At 58.5% G+C, this 25,367-nt stretch overlaps 1 protein-coding gene across 8 annotated transcripts; it reads right to left on the bottom strand.

Moving 5' to 3' along the window:
- Positions 1 to 270: 270 nt before the first annotated feature.
- On the bottom strand, positions 271 to 23,859 carry RELT (RELT TNF receptor). 8 transcript variants are annotated; one of them, XM_010334312.3, is made up of 12 exons: positions 23,675 to 23,859; positions 15,415 to 15,499; positions 11,141 to 11,210; positions 9,688 to 9,762; positions 9,391 to 9,557; positions 9,088 to 9,167; positions 7,861 to 8,118; positions 6,431 to 6,511; positions 6,031 to 6,112; positions 5,607 to 5,864; positions 5,056 to 5,254; positions 271 to 4,898 (listed from the first exon to the last, which is right to left on the bottom strand). In XM_010334312.3, exons 3-12 carry the CDS (start codon positions 11,183 to 11,185, stop codon positions 4,851 to 4,853), a joined length of 1,293 nt encoding a protein of 430 aa, XP_010332614.1. In that variant the 5' UTR covers positions 11,186 to 11,210; positions 15,415 to 15,499; positions 23,675 to 23,859; the 3' UTR covers positions 271 to 4,850. The 8 variants fall into 8 exon arrangements, with proteins under 8 accessions (XP_010332614.1, XP_074257054.1, XP_003923489.1 ...); XM_074400953.1 differs by lacking the exon at positions 23,675 to 23,859 and adding an exon at positions 17,357 to 23,614; XM_003923440.3 differs by lacking the exon at positions 15,415 to 15,499.
- Between the last annotated feature and the right edge of the window lie 1,508 nt (positions 23,860 to 25,367).

The raw sequence follows: 25,367 nt of genomic DNA on the forward strand, positions 1-25,367 counted from the left end.
GTAAGTATGTTGGCTGACAGTACAGAGCTGGTGAGGGACAGTCAGAACTCACATTTGGCACTTGGTCTGGCTCCACAGCCCACGCACCAAGCCCCATGTTCTGCCCATCAAGGCCTGAGGTTTTTTTTTTAAGACAGTCTCTCACGAGGCTGCAGTGCAGTGGCACAATCTCAGCTCTCTGCAACCTCCAGCTCGTGAGCTCAAGTGATCCTCCCACCTCAGCCTCCTATGTAGCTGGGACTACAAGTACACACCACTAATCCCAGCTAATTTTTACTTTTTTTTTTTTTTTTTTTTTTTTGTAGAGATGGGGTTTTACCATTTTGCCCAAGCTGGTTTTGAACTCTTGGGCTCAAGTGATCTGCCTGCTTCAGCCTCCCAAAGGGCTGAGATTACAGGTGTGAGCCACTGAACCCGGCCCCCTGAGCTTTCTTAAAAGGTAGATTTGTCAGATGGGAGACGAAGGGGGACTTCGTGGTTTGTGATTACAGAAAAAGGACAGTTGAGGGAGGCTCTGGTGCCTTCATCCAAAGCAGTCCCATCAAGTGCTGTCAGTTTTGCCCTGTAAACACTGAACCTCATCTCCCCCTTGTGGGTGAAGCCACTGCCTACCTAGTCCAGGCCCAGGCTTCTCTCCCTGGATTATCAGTCTACCATTCCTTCCCAGGGCCAGGCCCGTACAGCTCATGCTCCATGTGCCCGTAGTTATACCTCTAAGAACTTAGCCTCCTCACCCAGAGAGGAAACAAGCCAAAAAGCTTGGCTTACACAGCAACTGGAATGAAAACTTAGACCTCCTTACTCTCTAATGCTTCTCACCAGATCTCATCCTGTACCTCCACCCAGCCTCCCTTACGGTCCTTATCCCAATATGAAACCCACCTACAGTGAGTGTCCAAGGGGACAGCTCTGGCCACAAGCATTGTTGAGGCTGTGTCACCATAGTCAGTTTCTCTGGTGCAGGAAGGGATTTTCTCCTAGAGGCTCAGCTCCAGGCCACAGTGGCAGAGCTGAGGGCCAGAAGCAGGAAGGGAGGTAGAGACATGGGTCCCAGCCCCTAACATTCCGGCTCATGGGGAAAAGGGATGAGCACAGAGGTCAAGCTCAGAACTCTCCCCCTCACTGGTCAGCCCAGAACCCCACCCTGTCCTCCAGCTCCCACCTCTGCGTGGGCCTCTTGAGCTCAAGAGCTGATAAAACATCAAGCATTTAGATGGAGCAAGCCAGAAAAGCTTCCAGGTGAGGGTGTGGGCCCTGAAGACCAATGGCATCAGGCACATTCCTACTTGAGGCCTCAGCTCTTCATCCCACTCTTGCAAGCTAGCCTCAACACCCCAAGGGACAGGTGAAGAAACAAAGACCAGGGCCACACCTTTCAAGCAAGCAGAAAATTTGGGAGGGGGTCTGGAGAAGAGCACAGCACTTATAAGCCCTGGCCTGGAAGCCTGTAGTCAGCCTCAGCACCCTGGCTTGCATGTATATGTGCTTCTCCCCAGGAGCGACGGGCAGGGTGCAGAGAGGGCATCCAAACCCCACAGCCCAGTGGGAAGGAGGCCGAGGGCCAGCCAAGGTGGAGAAGACAGACCGAGGTGGAGCTCAACAGCCAGTAAACAGGGACTCCAAATACACTCTGGTAGCCACAGGAAATACTTCCTTGGGTACACTGGTGATGCCTGCTAGTCCCCTACAACGCACACCCTGTCCTACACTTTGGCATCCTTTGCTGTTCCAGAACATCCCTCCTGATGCCCAGTCTCTGTCTCCTTCCCCTCTCCTGGTCCAGGTGAAACATCTAGATCCTCAGAGGTGTCCCTCTCCCCTTCCTGCCCACTTGAGAAGCCCCAGAGAGAGAAGCCTGCACCCTAGGTACCCAAGGAGAGGTTGAATCTCAAAGCACATATGCCCAGGGCAGTTTGCTCTGCAGCCACTAGGCCAGGCCCCCAACTTGGCTTCTGCTCAGGAGAAAGGCCTCTGCCCTCTGTGAAGCCAAGCCTCCTGCAGCCCCAGCATGGCCTGTGTAGGCCTGGGACCCCCAGAAGCTGGTCTTCCCCACACCTCCCTAGGTGCCAACAAGTGTCACTCTTGTTCTTCAGCTTCTCCTGGAGGCCATTCGTTTAAAAGTGTCCCTCTATTCCATCTTTAAACAACACACCAAACACCAATAAAACCCCAAATTAACTAAAAACTAAAACCCAAAGCATAAGGCCCCACCCAGCCATGGCCTGTGCCAGGTTTCGGCAGGGAGCCGTCCCCCTCAATCCACCTGCACCTGGCCCTGGTCTCACCCCTCCCTTGAGACAAATCCCATCAAGTTCCTGTGCCACTCACCAGGGCACAGAGCAGTCCTCACCTCCAGCAGCACCTGGCCTTGCAGCCTACCCTGCTCCCATCCCCTCCCCTGGCTGCCAGGACACTGCCCTCCCTGGTTTCCTTCCTGCCTCCCTGGCAGTGCCTTCGCTGCAGGGCCTGCACAGGGCAGCTGTGGGGTGGCCATGCCGGGGCAGCAGGAGCCCAGGCATCTGTCCCTCGCCCTATCCCCAAGCCATGTTTCCTCCTAGCCCAGTCCTGGTCAAAACACCCACCTGAGTGCCTGTAGGCCTTCTTGTCTCCAGGTCTGTCTCCTGAGAGCTCCGGGCCTTCGCATCTAGCTGCTGCAGGACGTCCTCCATGGCTGTGTCACGGGTGCCCCCAGGACTGCGCCTGTTGTCCCACCCAGCTGGCCCTAAGCTCCTGACCCATTTCCCATTACCAAACCCTAGCACAGGGGTGTCCAATCTTTTGGTTTCTCTGGGCCACAGTGCAAGAATTGTCTTGGGCTACACATTAACACTAACAATAGCTGATGAACTAAAAAGGAAAAGCAAAAACGATCTCATAATGTTTTAAGAAAGTTTATGAATTTGTGTTAGGCCCCATTCAAAGCCGTCCTGGGCCACATGCGGCCTGTGGGCCAGGTTGGAAGCTTGCCCTAGGAATCTTCGATGGAGAGACTCAATCTCTTGCCTGGGTGTGGCGCCTGCTCCTGTGGCTCCTCTCCTCTCCACACATGCCAAGCAAGAGCTGAATGCTTCAGAGGCTACCCAGCATCTTGGCCGAAGGCCGAGGTGCCCACCATGTGTTGGTGCCGGGCTTTGCTATGCTGTCCCTCTCAGTGGAACACATTCCCTGGCCCGCGTGTCTTCCTCACGCTCCTTTACCTCCGGGGCTCCACACAGCTGCACTCCCTCGGTGCTGCACTGGCCATGTGGCTACAGAGCCCTTGAAATATTCGAGTTCCAAACAAGATGTGTCAGATACACTCCAGATTTCAAGGCAAAAGCAAAAAATCTCATTCACAATTTTTATACTGATTTTATATTGAAATGAAAATATTTTGGATAGACTGGGTTAAATATATTATAAAATTAAACTCACCTGCTTTTTTACTTTTTAAAATATGGTTGTCAGAAAATTTAAAGTCACATATGTGGCTCATGCTATTTCTGTGGGACAGCCCTGCCTATAGCTAGGAGCTTTGGTGAGAACCAGATGAGGTGAGGGGTCTCTCTGGGTCTGCTTTCCCCGCTGCCGAAGCACGGGAGCTGCGAGGGGAAGGCAGCTGGTCACGGTGCCCAACACAGGAGAGGGCTCGACAGGCACACGTGGAACAGGTGGATAAGCTGGGAAGGGCTGAGAAAAGGAGCTCCTCATGACAGCACTTTCTCACCTTTTATTATTCAACAAATGGAAGGGGATGGAGACACAAGGATAGGGCAACAGCGAGTTTCAATAAATAAGAGAAACAGGATGGACAAGCAGTGGGCCCACGCCTGCACGGCCCCACATAAATAAAATAACTAGGTTGCTGAGCCACAGTGGAGGTCGGGGCTGGGCCCAGCAGCCACCTGCACTGCCCAGAGGCACTGGCACCACAGGGACGCAGAAACCACGGAGGCCTGAGGTGCGCTCCAGCCCCGCCAACACTCTTCTCCCTAAAGCTCCTGAGACCTCGGGGCTGGTAGGCAGGCGGGAGCTCTGCACCACAGTCCTGCCGGGATCAAGTCTGTTTTTTTGGTTTCATTAAAAACAGCTGGGTCAGAGGGGAACAGGCACATGCACTAAGCCCCTTCCTTAGGGAGAGCCGTGGATGGACAGCCCCGTGGGGCCTTGAAGGCGGAGGCCCTGGAAGCAGCAAAAATGGGGCTGAATAAAGCTACTCACAGGAAGGGTGGTAGAGCCCAGCTCCCCAGTCCCCACAACCCAGCCTAGAACCTACAAAGAGCTGGAGAGGCCCTGGATACTGACACATCTCTCCCCACTTCACAGTCAGAAAAATGGACCTGACAATGGCCCCAGATGGCCCAAGATTAGAACCCAGGGACTCATCCCCCATCCCAGGACTTTTTGTTGCCCCTTCCCTTTACAGTACCTGCCGGAAGAGGAGGGGGAGGCACATCTGCTCTAGGGCCCTGGACGGAGGCAAGGGCATGGCTAATTCCCAAGGCATGTGGCCAGGGGTGACGGGCATGGCCCCTCCCCTCTGCCAAGCCCAGCCCTCTGGTGATACAGAGAATCCCATGAGCTCCTAGGATCTAGCCAGGGAAGGCACAGGGGCCAGGGCATCCTGCAGGGGAACAACCTGGCAGCAGGGTTGGGGGCGGGGCTCAGTCCGCTGCTGCACATAGTGCCCGCCAGCCACCTGCCTCCTCGCTGGGCCAGACACTCCCACCTCCAGGCCTTGGTCTTTGCTGTCTTGTCTGCTGGGCCATTGCTTCTTGGTCCTCACAGTCCTAGCTGCAGCTCCACCTCCTCTAGGAAGCCTTTGGAACCTCCCAGGGCAGGGCTGCAGTGTCCTCAGACTAGACCGCCCATCAGATGACCAGGTTGCTCTCACTTAGCCGGACCACATAGCGGTTCTCCTGGTGGACAGGGGTGAGGGGTCAAAGCTGAGTCAGGGGCTGGCTTTCAGCTCAGGAACATGGCCCCTGCCCAGGGCCCACAGCACTTCCACCCCTGCCCCATCTTTGGTCAGGGTTGGCCCAGCTACCAACAGATATCTTTCTCTTTGGCCCTCACCTCAGCCTTGTTCTCTGCTGGGGGCTTCAGCCACTTAGTATGGCTTCCGCCACTTCCTAGCAGTGCCTGCTGCTCAGCAGGGAGGCCAGGCTGCGGGGAGTCAGGAAGATCACCCCCCGAAGGTCCAGCCTCCGTGATGGTCTTCACCTCAGACACCATTGAACTTGTCCGCTGCTCAGGAATTCGAGCCACACGGAACCTGTGAGGAGAGTGGGGCAATCATCCCCATTAGCGGGGATCCCCAGGCACAGAGAAGGCAGCACCTGCCCAGGGTCACACAGGAAGTTCATGGACTAAAGCCTGAGCCTGAGAGGCCCGAGTGCACAGGGGCCAAGACGCTGCCCGAGGGACACAAGGGCTCCACGTGAGACAACACACAACTGGGAAGTCCTGACCTCTCTGGGCACCCCCACTTTTCAGAGAGACCTATTAAGGGCAGGGCTCCCACTGAGCAGGGTGCTCAGGGCCTGAGATGGGGCCCTGCCTCCCCCTCCCGGCCCCCAAGGCTGTCATGTCTTTAACTGCCCCTGCTGCGTCTGTGCCCACCTCACCTGCCCACAGACAAGATGGTGATCTCGCCCTGGCGTCCTGCCTTGGCTCCAGCCTTGGGCACCCTGGTCGGGTTAGGCAGAAGGCTGGGAGCAGGAGCAGTGGCAGCTGCAGCCTCAGGGGACAGCAGCACCTCGGGCCACTTCTTCTGGCTACAACGGGAGCAGCAGGGACCAGAGAGGGAGGCCAGGCCCTGCACGGTGTGGAGGTGGTGGCGGTGCGGGCAGATATGCGGCACATTCAAAGGCGCTGGCGGCAGCCTGTAGGGGGCACAGGCACAAGTAGCCACAGGCCAGGGGCAGGAGACCCCAGCAGGCCGTGGAGGAAACAGGGTTACATGAGGAAGGAGACCCAAGCAGGAGAACCCCAAGAGGCAGGCTGGTTAATGTGAATTTTGGCCCCATCGTCTCCCACCAGCCCACTCACTTGGACACAGGCCTGTGGCTCGTCTGCACCAGCTGTTTGCTGTGGTAGTCTTTCAGCAGCTCCTCCAGGGCCGCGGCATTCTCTGTGGGCAGCTGTGGTCAGACCCCGGCTCTGGCCATACAGGACACGCCTCCTACCCCCTGCCCCAGCAGAGAACCCCCTCACCCCTCCATACCACCCATCCCAGCCTGGACTGTGTGCCTTTTCCTCCCACTTCATCAGGCAAGAATGGGAGGCAGAGGTGTACATTCCTGGGTCAGAGAGCGCCAGGCTGCTCAAGGCACCCCAGTAGGAAGGGCAGAGCAAGACACGACTCTGCCCCCTTGTGGCTGCCTCACAGGCTCCTGGAGGAAACCCCTCCTCTCCTGAGCACTGCGATGGGGTCAGACCTTCTCCTCACCTTTCTTCTCTGTGATCAGGCGCACCAGGACTCCAATGGTGTCCTCATTGGCGTCCTCAGCCCGGTAGGCAGGATTGATTCCTGGGGAAGAGAAGGGCCCTGATCCTCAGGAAGAAGGGGATGCCATGCTCCTGAGCTACACCATGGTCTGCCAGCAGAGGGCACCCCTGGCCTTCTTGAGGGCCCTGAGTGTGTGTGTTCAGGTGGCAAGTCTCCCAGAGCCCTGCAAATGCAGGATCCAGGCTCAGAGAAGCCCATATCACCCTCACGACTCTCACCACTGCTTCCTGTACCCAACAGCCCGGGTGCATAGAAGCTTCAGGGCCATGTGAACTCCAGTCACTGAATTGAGGGGCAGGGCACATCAGCTTCTTCTGGGCCTGTACTGTCTCCTCCTCAGCCTGAAGGAGCTGTGGGCCGCCTCCCTAACCAGAACTCCCAAAATCTATAGCAAACTGCCATTCCATGGCCTCTCTGTACCGTGCCCGGTCTGCACAACAATTTAACTGTGAGCCCCAAGTTAGCTTTGGGCCCAAATCTGAAGGGTGTGAGAATGGGCCACAATGATCAACCCTGGACCCAACAACAAACAGAGCTTCTGGGACTTGCACCCAGACAGCAGCCAGCAGTTAAAGGAGGTCTCTAGGAAAACAAGCACAGTCTCAGGCAAAATGGCCCTGAGTCACCACCTTCCTTCCTGCTGGCCCAATGCTCCTGTCCCCTACCTGCCCCCAGTGTCAGGAGTTAGAAGGGGCTCCGGCTCCCATAACAGCCCAACAGCCCAGGGTGCTGGCATGGGAGATGCCATTTCATTCAATGACATGCCCACAGGCTCCCGTGGGCCCAGGGCAGGGTGAGCGCACGTGGGCCCCTGCCCTGCAGGGGAGTGGTGGTGTGGGGAAGAAGGAAAGGGGCCAGGGCCCTGGGGGTGGGGGTGGTGGCACATGCCTGCTCCTCCGGTTCCAGGCCCTGTAACTCAAACCACATCCTAAAACCGAAACCTGAGCCCCTCGTGGCTCCTGCCCAGGACAGGACAGCTGTCCTGCCAGCCCTCCTGACACAGGGCACACCTCCCGCTCCAGGCCAGAGGTCAGAGGTCACCTTGAGTACCTCCAAGGCCATCTGACCCTGGAACCATACACACAACTGTGGCCTCCAAAGAGTCCAGATCCCCACATCTAGGCAAGGCTTCATGCAGGGTGGGATCCTGCTGAAGCCACCTGCTCAGCTGTGCCACCTCTGCTCCACCCCCATGGCCACACCTCGTCCCCTCACCCTTCCTCCTATTTTGTCAGTCTGCAGCTGTCACCTCCCAGGCCTCTCCCACTCAGTCCCGAGGCTAGGCAGGGTTCTGCTGGCAGGCCCCAAGTGGAACTAGGGCTAGGCTCATGCCCTCTGTCCTCCCCACCTGGACCCCAGCCGGGCCTCACCACTGCCTCCACCTCCAGGGCCGGGCCCGACCTCCTTGTGCGCCGTGCAGTGGTAGCCCTTCCGCTTGAGGAGATTGCACACCAGGATGCCCAGCAGCCCCATGAGGCAGAAGACAGGCACAATGGCGATGACTGCGTACTGGGCGGCTGTCTCCTCCGGGCCACCCGCCCGGGTGCCATTCCCAGGCTGCCGCATCTCACCACCGCCGCTGGCCCCTGCTGCCACCTCCACGCCACGTCGGGCCCGCCGCCCCCACTCTGAACAGCACAGACGATGGAGGCAAGACAGAGGCAAGAGCAACACAGACACAGAGAGACAGGGGCCCGGGGCCCGAGTCAGAGGGGGCTGCAGGAGAGCCAACGTGCCCAGGACAGCCTACTCCCCACCATGCTGGGGATGCAAAGGTCAACCTGCTGCCCTCCTGTTTTCCTTTCTGGACGTCAAAGCATCATCCTGAACAAGGCCTCCTCAGGATGGCCAGACACCCAGCCCTACCCTCCACTCATGCTGGGCTCGGGGGGTGAAGAGATGGCACACGGGGCGCATGCTTGGGCACAGGGACATGGGATGTCTGCCAGTGGCCTTGCCATGAATCAGTGCCTCAGGGTGACACAGTGGCAGGAGGAGGTGTGTGCAAGTGTCTGCGTGCACTCACTTATCTGCATGGGTTTTTTTAGGCAGAGTCTTGCTCTGTGGCCCAGGCTGGAGTGCAACAGCATGATCACAGCTCACTACAGCATGGAAATCATGGGCTCAAGCAATCCTCTTGCCTCGGCCTTCTGAGTGGCACCACCACGCCCAGCTAATTTTTTATTTTTATTTTTTGCAGACATGGTCTTGTTATGTTGCCCAAGCTGGTCTCAAAGTGATCCTCCCGCCCTGGCCCCACAAAGTGTTGGGATTACAGGCATGAGCCACTGTACTTGGTTGGCATAAGTCTGAGAGCACGGAGACAAGGGACAGGTCAGCATGTGAGTCTCCAGCCCCCAGCTGTGGCTGCCACCTTCAGGAAGCTCTCTGCCACTTGGAAGCACAGTGGGCAGACACAGCCAGGGGAGTGGCTGGCTGTGCCCTGCTGGACACCCTCTGGCTACACGCCCTGCCCTGGGCTGGGAGAAGAACCCCACTGCCCCCACATGAACACTGCAGAGGCTGCTGGGCTCCAGCTCACTGGCCTCCTCCTGCACATACCCCCACACCAACCCTAGCCCCAGTCTGCCACTCACCATCACAACCACGAGTGCCCAGAGGTGCCCAGGAACACGGTTGACATGGAACACGGGGGATCCCCCAAGGCCCAAACCATCTGTGAGGAAAGAAGATGCCACTGAGGCCCAGGAAGTTCTCCCAAACACTGTCATTAGCAGAGGCTGGATTCTCTCCTACCAGCCACCCTCACTGGTCCTGCCCCCTCCCATTTCACAGATGGGAAGACCGAGGCCTGCTCAGGGTACAGTAAGGCTGGAACCCCAGGATCCAGAGTCCTGGACACCCAGCCAGGAACCCTCCCTGTACTCCCCTTGGCTTACCCAGGCCGGCAGTCTCCACAGAGTGTATCTCGAGTGGCTGTGCCCACCTGAGCCTCCAGCCTCCTCCGAAGGCTGCAGCGGGTATGGGGCTGGCATGGGCTGGAGCCCCATGCAGCTGAGAAGGTGCCTGAGGGACAGGGCCTACATAATGTGTCCTGCCCCGGGTCCTGTGGGAGGTAAAGGGTGAGAACATGGCCAGGAGCCAAGCCTGAGGACCATTGGGGGGTCAGGCCAGGGACTCTGCCCCTGGTCCTCAGGACCTTCCCAGGACAGGCAGGAGGGCAGGGCAATGCTCACCAGGTCAGGCTCCTCCCCAGGTGGGCACTGCCAAAGGGTTGTTGATGTCAGGGTGGCCAGAGGCCAGGGTAGCAGCTGGAAGAACAGCAGGCACTGAGAGGCAGAAAGTGCTGGGGTCTCTGGGGTCATCTATCCCCCACCTATTTCCTGAAACCCCAGTGGTGGGGACCACTGACCACCCAGGGCTACCCCACCTGGGTTCAGGGACATACTCTTCTAACCTCAATCCTTCACACTTCGAGGAAAACTCTGTCCTGTCCCGGACCTGCTGCATGGCCAGTACCTGGGCAAGGACAGAGCCACATCCGCCTCTGCAAAGTGCTGGAAAGCCCCAAACACCACCAGATGGGGATCTCAAGCCCTTCCGGCTGACCAGAACAATGAAGAGGAAATGCTTCCGAATCCTCTCTCATATTCTGTTCCGCTTCCTGCGGCCTTGGGTCCATCCCTGCCCTCATCACAGCTGGGCATGTCATTAACCAGCCTCATTTATCATCCCTGGAGCCAAGTCCGCAGGTGGTGCTTCCTATTCCAGGCCCTCCCCTCAGCGAGGTCTCCAGCACCACATCCTCCCCCGTGACTTCCCCTCGAGGTGAGGCCACCCCATTCACGCCCACACCTAAAGAGGAGACACATCCCAAAGGAAAGCTCCATCTTCTGTGTGTGTGTCCCCAGCCCATTTCACTAAGCGCTCCCTCTGCTTCCCATTCTTAGGAATGAACTGTCTCTCTGAATCACTCTTGGAGGAGACCTCAGTCCTCCAATTCAGCCTAGACTGGATGGGGCCACCATCAGCTGCCCTGGAGATGGAATAGGGACCCCTTCAGACCCCAGACCGGCTCACAGAGCACCTGCTAAGGCTGGAAGGCCTCCTATACATGGAGCAACCCTTGGCAAGGCCCAAGGCCAAGTCTCACCCTCCCTGAGCTTCCAGCATCACAGCAGAAAGACGGGCCCCGGAGCAGATCCCAAGATGCTTCACGTCTGTGATGCAGACTCACCTGTAGCTCTGGGCAGCTGGCCTGAGCCTTTGATCCTGGGACTTGGAATCTGGGACCCCCAGACCAATATAGATCTTGAACCCCAGCACCTGAGGTGCTATGGCCCTCAGATTCCAAATCCGAGGCCTCCTTTGCCCAATTTCCTCTTGGCACCCAGCCTACCCTCCAGGCTGGGCTCTGTTCTCACCCTGCGTGCCAATAGGCAACTTGCCCTCAGCCATGCCTGCCTCACCAATAAATGCCTGCAAATCCTTCCTTCTCCATCTCCCTGACAAACCTGGGTGGGCCTGGAGGTGCTTCCGAGGGTCTGACTGCCTCAGACTCTTCAGCAGCTGAGTAAATGAGCCCTGTCCTGGCAGGGAGTTCCTGGGGAGTGTCTGCACCCTCTTGCTGGAGAGCTGCAGCGCTGAGGGTGTGGCTTTTCTCCTTCCCAGGGCCCATCTCCAACTCACCATAAGGAAGCAGGACAGGGATCTGCACAGCAGGTGTGGTTTCATCCTCAGGCTCCCGGCAGTCACTGGCCTAGGGCAGATGGAGAGGAGGCTCGGCGGAGTGGCAGGGAAAGGCAGGCAGCTGCTGTCCCCTCAGCACCACTTCCAGGATGACAGGACTCATGGGGAGCAGGCAAGGTACTGCTGGGCAGTCAGAGCCCAGGGAGGCCGGCTCCAAACCCCTAGGCACATGCCCGGGCAGAGGGGGCTGGCCTGCCTGGGCGCCAGCCTCACCCTTGGGGGTCAGGTGGGAAGGCAGAAGGAAGCCTCTGCAGGCTGGGAGGCTGCTCAGAGGAGGATGGGCTTCCTTCCGTTCCTTAAATTACCAGGTGACCCAAGGCACCAGCAGGGGAAGGAAGCACATGTGGCAGCCTGTGGTGATGATGACTGGGTTGCAACCAACACCAAACACCCCAGTCAGGAGCCCTCCCTGCAATCCCCTTGGAGCCCAGACTCCACACTCCAGCCCAGTGCTCCAGGCTCAGGCTCCCTCGCCACTGCCTCCTCACAGGTCTGCAAGCACGCCTGGCCTCTGCCTTCGCTTCCATGGGTTCTGCTCCAAGGAAGACCTTTTCCCTCAACCCTTCAAAGCCCAACACAAAGGTCTCTCTTGTCAGAAGCTTCTCTAGAAACTTTCCCCGAAGTGGGTCCAGCTCCCACAGCTCCCTATCCCATCTAGGTCCTGGTCCTTCCACATGGCCACGGTCCACACCTCTTCCAGGAAGGCTGACTCCTCCCTCGAGGCTGGGACGTGTCTGGTCACAGTTCTGCCGGGGGCAGACCTATGGGGCTGCGGTGGTCACAGCAGCCAGTGTTCGGTCTTTGTCATTTCTCCAACACCTACTGCGTGCAGGCACTGGGGAAATCAGTATAAACAAGACAGACAGGGTCCCTGTTTTCAGGGAGCTCCACCCTAGGGGAGACTAACTGCAACCACAGAGAGGTGCCCCACCAGCTGCTGGTTAAGTGCCAAGAAACAAAATAAAGCAGAGTGGGAGTCCAGTGTGTGATACTTCAGAGAAATATCCCTTGTGGCTCCGCAGCCCACCAGTCTGAGGCTGAGGCCCCCAGGCCCAGACGGCAGCCTGCTCTGGAGAAACCTCTAGCCAGTGGATAAGGCAGACTCTGTAGGACGAAGGACTCACATCAGACAGCAGGAAGGACAGCGGCAGAGCCAGGAAGTCTGCCGTGGACCTCCCGGAGGCCTGGTTTCAGGGGAACGAGGCTGAGGGAAGCTGTGCTCCTCAGGGCACACACAGCCTCTTAAGCCCAGGGGCAGTTTGGGAACCCAGCCACTGGCTCAGGGCCCCCGCAGGCCGAGGCCCCCAGCTGACTCCAAGCCTGGTGAGGTGAGAAAGTGCTGCCTGTGGTAGGTTCCAGGTCACTCAGAGCCCTCTCCCTGAAGCCTGCCCAGCCTTCCCACCTAGAATAGCAGCACAGGAAACTGATCTGTCCGCCCGCCCTCCCTCTCAGCAGACCTCGGAAGGGCCCAGGCTTTGAGTTACACTCGGGAGGGAGGGGGCACGGTCACATCATCTCGGGACTCTCCAGGTCACTGGCAGCCACTCTGGGTCCCAGGCCAGCTCAGGGGAAGCCAGGGACAGAAGAAGGCAGGGCCACAGGGTAGGGTGGAGGCCACACCTGGCAGTCAACACCCAACAGATGGTACCCCCAGGCCATTTGGGGAGGGTCCCTAGTACTGCCTCGATTTTGGTGGCAAGTCTTCCTTCCAGGTTCTGTCCCAACGTGTCTGGTCTCCTTGCAGGGGCCCAGCTCCCACCTCAAGTCTGTTTTCCCATGGTCCCTCCCCTGTCCTCTGAGGGATCTAACCCACAGACCTGACCACAAGCCCCGAGTACTCAGGCTTCACTTCCGCACTAGGCCTAACTGTGTAGTACAGAGCCCAGAGGAACTGTGACCAACCTGACAGCCCAGTCCCCAGCTCCAACACCCCTCCATGTCTCCAAGAGAGGCCCAGAGGGCTGAAGCAGGGGTGAAAAGAGGCAAATCAACCACAGTAGAACACGTTAGAACCACCCCCGACCCTGGGTGGCACCTGCTAGGCAACCTGAGCCCACAGAGAGCAGTTGCTCATCTGCAGACAGATGCTGTGTGATCTAGAACCTTCCAGGAGGAAAGCAGGGTCCAACGGCCCAGACTCAAAGTCAGCGAGGGCCCGCTCCAGCACAGGCACAGACACTGCCACCTAGGGCCTTGTGCCTTCTAATTAAGCACCTTCTCATTACCCCAAACCAGCACTTACTCCAGTCTGGCTGCCCGGCTCCCACTCAGCCCAGACTGAGGCCCCGCTGGACTTGCCCAGTCAGGCAGAAAGGCCTGGTACACACACATGTCCACACCTGCTGCTCAGCACCCCCACCCCTGCCCTAAGAGGCCTCCACGGTCTAAAACAGGCCTGCATCTGTGACCAAAAAACAAGTTCAGATGGAAGCCCCTCGGCTGGGAGGGGATTTGTGAAGACCCCATATCTGCCTCTGCCTCATCCTGAAGGCTGGGCAGTCAGTGAGGCCCCAGAGCCTGGGATTCCTTACAGAGGAGAGCCACACTGGATGGGGAGGAGAAGCCCCATGTGGTTGGGGGGAGGTGCAGAGCAGAGAAGGAACTCAGCTTAGAGGCCACTCCTCCAGCAAGTCTCCTAGCCTGGGGCCCAGTCGCCACTGCCACCAACTCCCTGTGGGACCTTCAGGTCACTGGGTCTCAGTTTCTGCATTTACAAGATGGGGATGTTCATGGTCCATCTCCCATGGCAAGGCTGTCATGAGGTTTTCTGGGGGATTTGTTCTGTTTTTCTGAGACAGTATCTTGCTCTGCCATCCGTGATGGAGTGCAGTAGCATGATCACAGCTCACTGTAACTCTGAACTTTTAATCAATCCTCCTGCTTCAGCCTCTTGAGTAACTGGGACTGCAGGCATGCCCCACCACACCTGGCTAAATTTTTAAATTTATTGTTTGCAGAGACAGGGTTGGTTGCCCAGGCTGGTCTCCAATTCTTGGGCTCAAGTGATCCTCTCGCCTTGGCCTCTCAAAGTGCTGGGATTCCAGGTGTGAGCCACTGTGCCCAGCCAGTCATGGGGTTTAAAGGAGGTAATGAAGCTAAAGTAGGTCATGGGATTTCATCCTCCACAGCCCTTCTCCTCTGCCCCGCCGGCGGAGGGCTGTGATTAAGAATTTGTTTATTCCTTGCTCCCCCACCAGACAGGGGTGAGGGCAGCAATGTCTGTTTTATTTGCCACAAAACTCCACACCCAACCCCATGTCTGAAGCGGGAGGCCTCCAAACAGGCTGATGAGGTGGGGAGGGCTTCCTCAGACTCAGCCCTCCAAAAAAATGCCCAAACAATTAGAACCAGAAATTCCCTGAAGAAAAGCCAACTAGCCAAGGCCATGACCAGGGCCTCAAGCTGAGGGCCCCAGACCGTGGTGGCGGCCAGAGGCGGTACAGCCCCAGGGAGGTGCAGCCCTGGAGGCCTCAGAGAAAGAGGAAGCTGTGCCACCCGCCCAGGCCGCAGGCAGCTTCCCCTTTCCCAGAACTGAAGCTCACTGGAGTCACCAGGGCCCTGCCACACCACTCCCCTTCCCCTAGGCAGGGCCCTCCCCTTCCCTACTGTCCCTAAGCTCTCCCAGGGCCTGCGCCCATTGCTCCTGCCCCTTTGCCCCATCCCTGGCCTCCAGCTCAGCCCCACCCTGAAGCCTAGGTATCCTGATACCCAGTTCTGGCCCTGTCCCTGGGCCAGCTCCCACCACCCGGTGATGGCATCCTCCCACGCAGTGATGGCATCCTGACACACCCCCGCCAACCTGTCCTACCCACACGCCTGCCACACTGAGCTGCTTTCCACCCTCACAGCACAGCACAGCACAGCACACTGCACCTGCTGTCAGCTCTCCCCTCATCGCTTGGCCAGTACCCACTCTTCGTTAGAGCTCAGCTCAAAGTCACTTCCTCCTGGAAGCTCCCCCGTCCCCACCTCCCCCTCAGCATTCATGCTGCCATACAGATCCCATTACCCAGCCCCTTCCCCACCACAAGCTGCCCCCTCCATGCCCAGTGCTGAGTTAGACTGGTATGGGCTGATCTGGGGGCGGAGGCAGAAAAGGCGCTCTCAGTAGAGAGCCAGCTACACCAAGCAAGGAGGGCCAGAGAGCAGGCTGAAGGGGAAGGAGCTGAGAGGCAGGGATGGGCTAGAACCCAGATCTGAACCCCGGGGCTAACCTGGGGATACAAAGCGTGGGGTATAGTCCTGCTCTGCTCTGTCGTGCACTGGCTCCGTGGCCACCTTCAGAGGGCTGTAGTGAGGCTGAAAGGAGAGAATCACATTACATATGCTGCATAGGCCTGGCACAGACTAAGCATTCCCCACACTTCACTGTGCCTCAGTTTCCCTATGTGTGGACTGAAGGGAAGGGCACACACCTTTTTACATTCAGTGCCTGGCACACAGCCTGGTACACAGGTGGTGCTGGGTTCCCCTTGGTGGGAATCTGGAGGGTGGGAGGGTGCAGGAGATGGGAGGAGTCTGGGAAGGTTGGTGGGCAGTACTCAGGTCACACCAAGGCTCAGCTGCCTGCCAAAAAGCCTGCACTTCCCCCTGGGGCCTATGGGAGCCTGGAAGGGTTAAGCTGGGGGAGGGAGAAGAATGAGCGGTTCAGGCTGTCTGCCAAGGGAGGCCGAACTTGGGGAGATGGAGGTGGGGGCCGGCACCCACCTGGAGCATGGCAGGTTGGGAGGCAGCTACTCTGCTTCCCAGACAGTGGCTCCTGAGCCTGTGGACCTCCCTCTGGCCTCCAGAGGCTAGGGGTTGCCTGGAAACACAGCTGGACACAGGCCTTCCTTGGCGGTGGCCACACCCAAAACAGGAAGACAAAGGCCACCCATCAACTGAGAAATCCAGGTTAGCAAGGAGCCCAGCAGTTCCCTGGCAACTGGGGCTGAAGTAGAGCAGTGCCCACACTGGGTGGCTTTCCCTCCTCCACACTCAGGGAAAAGGAACCGACCCCAGCCCTGTGCAGGCTGAGCTCTCGTCCTGGGTTGCTGCCTTTCCTCGAAGGAGAGGTGAGCATTTCTATTGCCCAGCTGGGCAAACTGAGGTCAGGGGAGGTCACTTGCAGGGGTCACACAGCCAGTAAGAGGAGGAAGCATGGAGCCCAGGACTGTCTCTTTTCTGCCTCCTTTCACCCTGTAACTTAGCCCAGGACCTGGCACATAAACGTCCTTGTAGTGTTTGCCAAACAGATGGTGGAGGCTAGGAAGCTAGTAGCACCCAGTAAGCGGCTCAACCGAGGGTTTGTTACTAAGGACCCAGGTGGGCCCCAGCAGAAGGTGATGTCCGCACTGCCAGCCCATGGGGCCTCTAGGAGTTGCCTACATCTATACTCATTTGCATATTCTAGTCTGTGCCAGCTCTGGCAGGAAAGGGAGCTGGGAAGTGAAGAGGCAAGAAGACCGGGGAAGTCTGGGAATTCCCAGAGCGGGGAGGAAGAGGTCCCAGGGCAGAGCCCCAGCTCACTAGGCTGCTGCTGGGAGCCCAGAGATGTGCGGAGGCTAGCCCAGGGCCACGCGGTGAGAATGCGCCACTCCCCCCCTCCCCACAGCCCTGGGCAGCCATGAGCTCCCAGGTGACCATGCTGGGGTATGCACCCCTCAAATCCTAGACTCCTAATCCTGTACCACCTCATGGCCAGGCAGCAGCTGCTCCCCAGCCCACCCTCAGCCACATCCCCAGAAGCTGGGCATGGTTCTGCACCTCAGACCTCCTGGCTGCCCCTGGGCTTCAGTGGCTCAGGTGGATGAGGTGGGGCTGAGGCTGAGGGGGCTAAATTGGTCCCTTGAGGCCAAGAAAAGGGCTGAGGTGGCCATATCTGGCCCATCCAGCTCCTCCCAGTCTGGGTATGGTACAGGTACAATCCTCACCCCACTTCCTGGGCCGAGTATAGGGCTAGAAGAGGGATGTCTGAGATCAGACAGTTGTCTTGGGCAGAGAGGGGGCTCCCTAACCTTCCTCACTGAGCACACCACTGCCCTGTCCCCTTCCCACTCCAAGCTGGGTCTCACTGAACCCCTCCAAGACAGGGTTCCATGCTTCACACAGAAGAAACTGAGGCTCAGAGAGGTGAAGTGTAATGACTTCATGTTGAAGGAGATGAGGTTTACATACCCTGGAATAGCAGCAACTGGCAGGCGGCCCTTGCCTGTGTGACCCAGGCCTGGTATCTCCACTGCTTCTAGTCCACCACCATCAACCTCTCAGCACCAGGGACAGCCCTGCGTTGCCAATCCTGGCCCTAAGACAGGACAGCAACGGGTCTGGGAGGGCTGAAGGACACCTCACTGCAGTCCTGGCTCATGCTCTGCTACTTCCTCCAAGAAGCTACCTTTGCCTCCTGCCCCACCCATAAACCTGATCTATATCTATACATCTATACTCATCTATACTCATTCCCGAGTCCCTAATGTGCTCAGCATAGGACCTGCCCCCCAGTTACCATGACCTGGAAGACCTGGGCAGAAGATTTGGGAGGGAAAGCCCTGGTCTGCCCCATTTTCTAACTTTCCCCGGACCTGGGGTGCTAGGGAAAGAGGCCCCCCAGGGCCATCCCAGGTGAGGCCCTACCCAGCAGAGTATGTTGAGGACTGGGGTCAGTGCATGGGCAGGGAGGAGACGAGGTTGGAGCAGCCCACCTGGGTTCAGACTCTGGCTCTGTCACTTTGTGGATCTGCGGCCTTGGGCAGGTTACTTACCCTCCCTGAGCTTCAGGGTCTTCCTCCGCACACAGGGGTACTAGTTCCTGCCTCATGGGATGCTGAGGGCTCTCAACACAGCCCCACGAGGGCCAGAGGAACCTGAGCTCAAGACCAAGCAGCAGCCAGCCAAGCTCACTCAGAGGTTTGGGTGTCGCAAGAATGCTTTGGGGAACTCCATGTAAATCCTGGCAGCACCAGTGCAGGGGCCTCAGCCTCTCTGGGAGGGCCCTGGGTGCCCACGTCCCAGCCCCTGTACAGGCCTGCATCTACCTGCTTCCACACCACCCAAGGCCATGGTCAGGAAGGTAAAGGGTAGTTCAGCAGTCAGGAACCCAGCTCCACCTTCTCAAGCTTGTCTCCCAGTTTCACCTGTGCAGCTGACTTCATGATGTGGTGGATGGAGGACTCAAGAGTTCACAAGCAACAGGGGCTCTTCTTATAATCAGGCCTTGGGTCAGGCACCCCCTCCTGCAGGAAGCCTCCCCAGGCTCCCTGTCTAGAGGGTCCTGTCCAGGCTCCCCCTCCCCCCAGGCATCAGTTTTCAGTCTCCCTGGACCCCTCTAGAAGGGGTGAGGCTCTCTGAGGGAGGGAGGGAGGGAGTGGGTGCTTGGAGGAGGCTGGGCAGGCAGAAGGCTGGTGGTGTGGGCGGCCAGGGTCCTCCGCTCTCACTGCTCCTCCTCACGGAGGATGCACAGGGCTAAATGTAGGTCCTTCCTTGGGAACCCCCAACTCCTCTTTCCACCCACACTCTTAGACCCCGCCTCTCACTGGCTGTAGAGGTCCCTGCTGTCTCCCTCTGTCTGTGACAACTAGCCAGGGCAGTTGCTCACAGCCACATGGGCAGTTTATTTATAGAGCTTTCATCTTTCCCAGGGTGGCCTAGGAAAGAACTCTGGCCTGCAAGGCCAGGAGACCTCGGTTTGGATCCCAGGGACACGGGGGCCTGGCAAGTGCCTCCTCTCTCTGGGCCTGGGTTTCCCTGCCTGTGATTGGAAGGAATGATGACCCCCCAGGAGTATAAGGCTGAGGATGTGACAGCCTCACAGGCCCTAATCCCAGGGATGGGCACGGAGTAAGGATACAGCATCAGCTCCTGTCCTCTCTGCCACCCCAGTCCCACTCAGCAGCACCAAGCCTAGGCCCAGACAGACATGAGCTCAGCACACAGTGGGTGTTCTCTCTGTCCAGAGACCACATCCCTGCTCCCTCATCAACTCTAAGTGGGGAATGGGGCCAGACACACCCTGCTGGGTAATCTCAGGCAAAACCCCTTCCTCTCAGATCCTCTCTCCTGCTGACCTGGCAGAAGGGCTGGCCCCGTAACAGAGGGAGTCAGCTCCCACCCAGCCAGACCAGGTGCTGACCAGCCTGACCCTTCTTGGGAAACTGATGTTAGAATTGTCAGACAAGCCCCTCAACCCTCACCTCCTGCCTGGAGACCAGGTTGGGGACTGGGCAAGAGCTGGAGTGCCTGACTCCAACATGAGCAGCCGCATGACTCAGCCTAGGGCTGCTCGCTCTGCTCCGAGTCCAGACTCCCCCATACCAACTTGGAAAGGAGAGGGCCTGGGTCAGCGCTGTTCTGAGGAAATGCTGGGCTCAGGGCCTGGCGCACAGCAGGGCCTGAGCAGGGACAGTTTCCTCTACTGGTTCAGGATGTCCAGGACCATGACAAGCACCACACTTGCCCCCTACCCATAGGAGTGGCCTTGCGTCTTTGCCCCCAATCCCCAGCACACATTCTGCCTCAGGCCATGGTGAGCACCAGAGACCTGGGTGCAAACCTCCTGGTGCCTCCCAGCACACAGGTGCTGGGATCCTAGGGCGGCTGCACTTCCTCAGGAAGAGGCTTCACCAGCACAGTGACAGCAGTGGGAGGGGGCAGGCTGCTGGCCACACTGACCCCACCTGGCTGAGCATGTGGTGCCCATAGATGCCCTGTACCTGTGCCCATTCCCCAGCAATGAGGGAAGGCACCCAGCAGGTGGCCACAACAATGGAGAGAGATTAATTTCCTCTTCAGATGAGGTGGAGCTGGGGCTATACCCTGGATGGCCAAGAGGGTTCTAGAAAGAGGGAAGCAAAGGCAAGGCAGACAAGGTATCTGGCAGGGAGACGCAGGGGTGAAGACGTAAATTCTGAAAGGCCTTGGAAGGAAAGGCCTTAATGCAGGTGAGGAGTCTGAACTATACTTGTAGGTGAAAAGCAAGTTACTTCAGGGAGGTCACTCTGGCAGTGTGTACAAGAGCTGACGTGGAAGCAGAGAAGCTGGAACCAGAGCCCCGGCAGGGATAGCAAGGCCAGAGCTGGAGTATGAGGCAGGCCAACGTTGGGAACGTCTTGGGCCTGCTTCCAGTGCTGGCCGACCTCCAGCTGCCAGGGAAAGTGCAGGCACAGAACGGCGAACTCAGGACAGAAGGCAGGTACCCTGTCTGGAGGGTGAGAGTTCTGGGAGACCTTGGGTAAGTCCTTGAATTCTCAGAGCCTCAGTCTCTCCCTCTGTAAAATGAGACTGGGCCTGACCCTATGAGTAGGGGCAGGTGTTGACTGGCCCTCAATGTCTCCCTTCCTTGGCCAGATACAGACCCCTGCCTCCAGCAGCTATCACACCAGTCCCAACTGTGGCCACAAGTGGAAACCCAGCCTGGCCCCACTGTCATCCCCAGAGGCCCTAGTTCCCAGAAAGGTTTGGCTTGGACAGGGCACAGGCTGAGGCTGGGGGGCCTCCTTCAAGGCTGGGATAAAGAGAAGTTAACCCTTCCCCTCTCACTCCCCCTCCCAGACCCTAAGCTATTTCCACCTCTTTGCTGGGAATGGAAATAACTTGGGCTCAGCCCCTAGAGACCACGACAGCTATTTTCATCAGCCCCAAGAAGCACAGCTCCAGTCATTGCAGAGAGGACCGGGGGAAACCCTGACCCCCAGTTCTAGTTCTTGGCCAAGTGACAACAGTGGTCAGAGCCAAAAGGGGTCTCTGGGAAGAACAGGGAAACCAAGGCCCAGAGAGACAAACTGAGCAGGGACAGTTTTCCTCTACTCTTTCTGCCAGAGAGTAGGGACCAGCTCAAGGTCACTGCCTGTCTGCTCCCCACCACAATATGCAGATGGATTTGGGGAAATGCCTCTAGAGCAACTGCAAAGAAGGGGATGGGGGTCTCTCAAGTACGCTGAAGGTCACCTGGGACTTTCAACTGTCCCTGCTACCCCTAGGCCAGGCGTCCCAAACTTTTTACACAGGGGGCCAGTTCTCTGTCCCTCAGACCGTTGGAGGGCCGCCACATACTGTGCTTCTCTCTCTGACCACCAATGAAAGAGGTGTCCCTTCCTGAAGTGCGGTGGGGGGCCGGATAAATGGCTTCAGGGGGCCGCATGCGGCCCATGGGTCGTAGTTTGGGGATGCCTGCCCTAGGCTGTGCTACTAACTCCATATACTCTTCAAAGCCGTGAGAACACACCCAATACCAGGTGCAGGGTCTAGAAGGCAGGGGACAGGTCTTTCTGGTGGTGTTTGGTTGGGAGTGAGGTATAGGGAGGAATAGGAAGACCATGTAACCTGTCCATCCCCAATGCTCCAGGCATGTGTGCACACACACATCATACTTAGAACCCTGGCAAGGCCACACCTACTAGCCCAAGTTTGAGAGACAGAAGCCCAGGAAAGCCATGAGCAGTTATTAGGAAGGTGGGTGATCCTCTCTCCCAGCATCTCACAGGGTTCTGGGGTCAGAAGACCCGAATTCCAGTCCTGGCACTGTCCTGACTCTGTATGACCTTGGCCAAGTCACTTTGCTTCTCTGTTCCTTTCTCTGAAACACAGTCATTACATCTCAGAATCACTAGGAAGATTCAACAAGACAGAAAACCATGAGGTGTTCACAACAGTGACTGACGCTGTCCCCAACCCTGTCCCCCACCCCTAGAATGCAATCAGCATTTTCAGAGGATGACAGAAGATAGAACTTCCAGATCCTAAAGCAAGCGCCACCCACTCCTAGACTAGGAAGCCCAGCTTCCACCCCACCCTGCATGAACTCCACAGACCTTCGTATGGGAGTAGGGGCCTCAGAAGGGTCTTGCCCAGATGGCGAAGGGACCCCACTCTACTCTCTAGCAAGAACTTAGCCTCCCAGACCAGAGACCACTCCAGGGGAACAAGTTTCTGTCCCCTCTCCCCCAACCCAAGGAAGTGAAGAAAAGAACACCTAGGTAGAGAAGTGAATGTCTACAGATTTGGGGATTCGCATTGCCTATGGATCCATTTTGTGACAGAGGACTGGGAAGCCTTTGGATGGGAGGCTAACATTTCCTGGACCAGCTTTGGAGAAGACTGTGCTTCCAAACCTATCAGCAGCCCCTGGGCCACTCTGTCCCCAGCAGAACCTGCCGCTCCCACCACCCCCCCAACACACACACACACTGCAGTCTTTCTGCCTGAAGGGAGGGGAGAACACAGATGGTTGACCCAAAAACAATAGAGGATCCCAAAGTGATGATTCAGAGTCCATTCAAAGCCCAGCACCTCAGTGTGCAGCTGGAGAGACTGAGGCCTGAGCCGAGGGGTTAGAGGTTAGGTTTGAGAGCAAGATTGTGCCTGGGTCTGCTGAAAATACAGGTTACACAGAGGCAGAGCTTTGCCAGGTGTAGGGACTTCTTTGCCAGGTGTAGGGACTTCAATGTGTGAGTGTGTGGCAGCAGGTGTGGGGGGCGCTGAAACTACCACAGGACCCCTCCCCTGCTGCCAGCTGGGCCACCCCACCAGATGTTGCCCATCCTCGGCTCTCTCCCTCTGCCAGGGTCCATCTCCTCACTAAACTGAACTCCTGAGGGGAGTCCTCGTGGGGACAGCCCTGGAGAGACCCTTGTCTCCTGGCTCCCCAACTTCCTCATCGCCCCCCGCCCCCGCCGCGTCCCGTCCCTCCTCCTCCTGCCTCTTACTCATCATCGCCCTAGGCGCGCGCACACACACACACCTGACACCACTTGACCCCACACGCACACCATGGCGCCGGCGAGCCCGGATCGTTCTCAGTCACTTGGGCTCCTCTCCCTCTATTTCACACTCACAGTAACGGGTGGCCCAGGCCCTGCGCCGGTCGCGCCCCAGGCCATGCACTCCGTGACCCAAGTGACCCCGGGTCTCTCCCTCACACACAACACACGCACACACGCTGCCTGTCTCCCACACACAGAGCCCCTCTGTGTCGTCCGCTCGGCCCGGCGTCACCGCCCAGTGTCCCAACCACACGTTTGCCCAGCCAGGCCGCCTCACGCGCAGTGTCACCCACAGTCACGGGCTGACACAGTCCTGACCCCCCCCCTCGGCCGCCCCGCGCCGCAGCCGCGCCGAGGAGCCGCTGTCCGGTCCGCACCCCAACCTGGTCTTGGTCCAAGTTTCCCGGGCAGGGGGCGGCTCCGGGCCCCGCGTGCCCCTCACACCGCTAGTTCCGCTGCTTCCCCGCGCGCCCCCCGACAGCCACCGCGCAGGTCCGGCCCGGAGTCGCAGCCCGAGGACCCGCAGGTCCCGCGGCTCTGAGACTGGCGGGGGCCTGTACGCGGAAGGGGCCGGGACAGGAGGCGGGTGGGGGGTGCTCGCGGCCGGGCTGCGGTATCCGCCGCGCCCGCGAACTTCCTCAGAGACGCGGGGAGGCAGGGGGTGCCACTCGGGTCGGCATCCCGCTGGCCCGGCCGCGGGGAACGGACTCTGGATGGGGGCTCCGCGAGCCCTCCTTACCTGGCCGCGCCTCGGCAGCTCCCGCTCGGTTCCCCGTTCGACTCCGCGTCCCCGCCGGGTTCGGCAAGCGCCCGGGCGGCCGCGCAGCCTGCGCGCCTTTTGAATGAATCGCCAGCGGGGCCGGGAAGGTGCGCAGCCCTGCCCCCGCGCGCCGAGGCCGCCGGCCCCGCCCCCGACGTCAGAGCCCAGGCTGCGCCCCGCCTCACCCCGAGCGGTGGAAGGGCTCGCCGTTCTCCCGCCGGGCCGCGCTGCTCTAGGTCGCCCTCTCTCGCGCTCCCAGGAACTGCAGGGGGCTGCGCGGAACTGGGCGGCGGGGCCCAAAAAGCCTCTTTAGGGCTCCGAACCAAGAAAGAAGGGGTTGTGCGAAGCCAGATAAGGAGACTGGAGACTTCGATACTCCTCTGGGTCCTTTCACCATTGCCAGTGTAACTAGAGCCACCTTTTGCCCCTTGCTGGGCCTCATCTTCCTCCTGCCAGTTGGTGGCCAGGAAGAATAACCTCACTTTGCCTTGTTGACAAGGTCGAGGCCCCACCCTAGAAACCCTCACCTAATTGGCGAGCAAAGGCCTCGTGAAGGTGAGTCTACAAAGGACGTCCACCTGGTGGGCTCCTGCACATCCTTCAAGGCCCAGTGAAATACTCCAGGAGGCGTTTCCTGCCTCCACTGCCCACTCCCTGCACCGCTTCTCTCTGCCAGGGTAGTTACTGTTTCCCTCCAGCACGACAGGTGACAGTGCTGCCCTCCCTACTACAGCCATCCCACCCTGCCAGTTCCCAACCCCCGTCATCACAAACTCCAGGCCCTATTCACACTGTATTCCGACTCTGAATCGTGTTCCCTGGAGTTGTGCTACAGGGTGTGCCAGGACTGGAGGCAGCAGCTCAGTGGCCCATTCCCCTTCTTAGCACCATTCAGGGGATCTCAGGCGGCCCTCCCAGGACAGCAGGGCAGATGGGAGACTGAGACGCCAGGGAGGGCCTAGTGCTGGGCCAGAGGCCTGGCTGGGGTCAGGATCACAGCCCGTGACAGGTGGAGGAAGGAAGGTAAATAAGTCTACGGGGGATAGATGGCTGGGGGTGGGGTTCTAAACAGGCATAGAATCTGAGCCCAGGGACTAAGAGACGGGAAAGGTCAGGTCCCCAGGGTCCAGGAGATTCCAGGAGGAGAACTGGACACCGCATGGGGAGGGGGGCAGGGGATGAGTTTCCATTTCCCTGGGCCATGCCCAGGTTGTGGGGGAAGGGCATAAGGAGCTGCAGGTCATTGATGTCAGGATCATGACATCAGCACCCTCATGTGTCAGTGGAGACCTCTGGGGCTGGGGTAGGGATTATTCCAGGGTCCCACATCCCAGCCTATGGAGGGCCAGAGCAGCCAGAATGTCCTCCACTCCTGGAAAAGTTTTCTTTGTAGGGGGACCATCTACAACTCAGCTCTAAGTTCTAGAGTTCAAATGCTGGCAATTTCAGGTGCTACTCAATAAACCAAATAGGGAATGCCAGGTGTGGTGGCTCATGCCTGTAATCCTAGCACTTTGGAAAGCTGAGGTGGGAGGATCGCTTAGCCCGGAGTTCAAGGGCAGCCTGGGCAACATGACGAAGCCCAGTCTCTAAAAAAATATGTAGGCCAATCACCTGAGCCCAGGAAGTTGAGGCTGCAGTGAGCCGCGGTCCTGCCACTGCACTCCAGCCT

Source organism: Saimiri boliviensis, chromosome 6 (genome assembly GCF_048565385.1).
Source record: "Saimiri boliviensis isolate mSaiBol1 chromosome 6, mSaiBol1.pri, whole genome shotgun sequence".
Lineage (NCBI taxonomy): Eukaryota > Metazoa > Chordata > Mammalia > Primates > Cebidae > Saimiri > Saimiri boliviensis.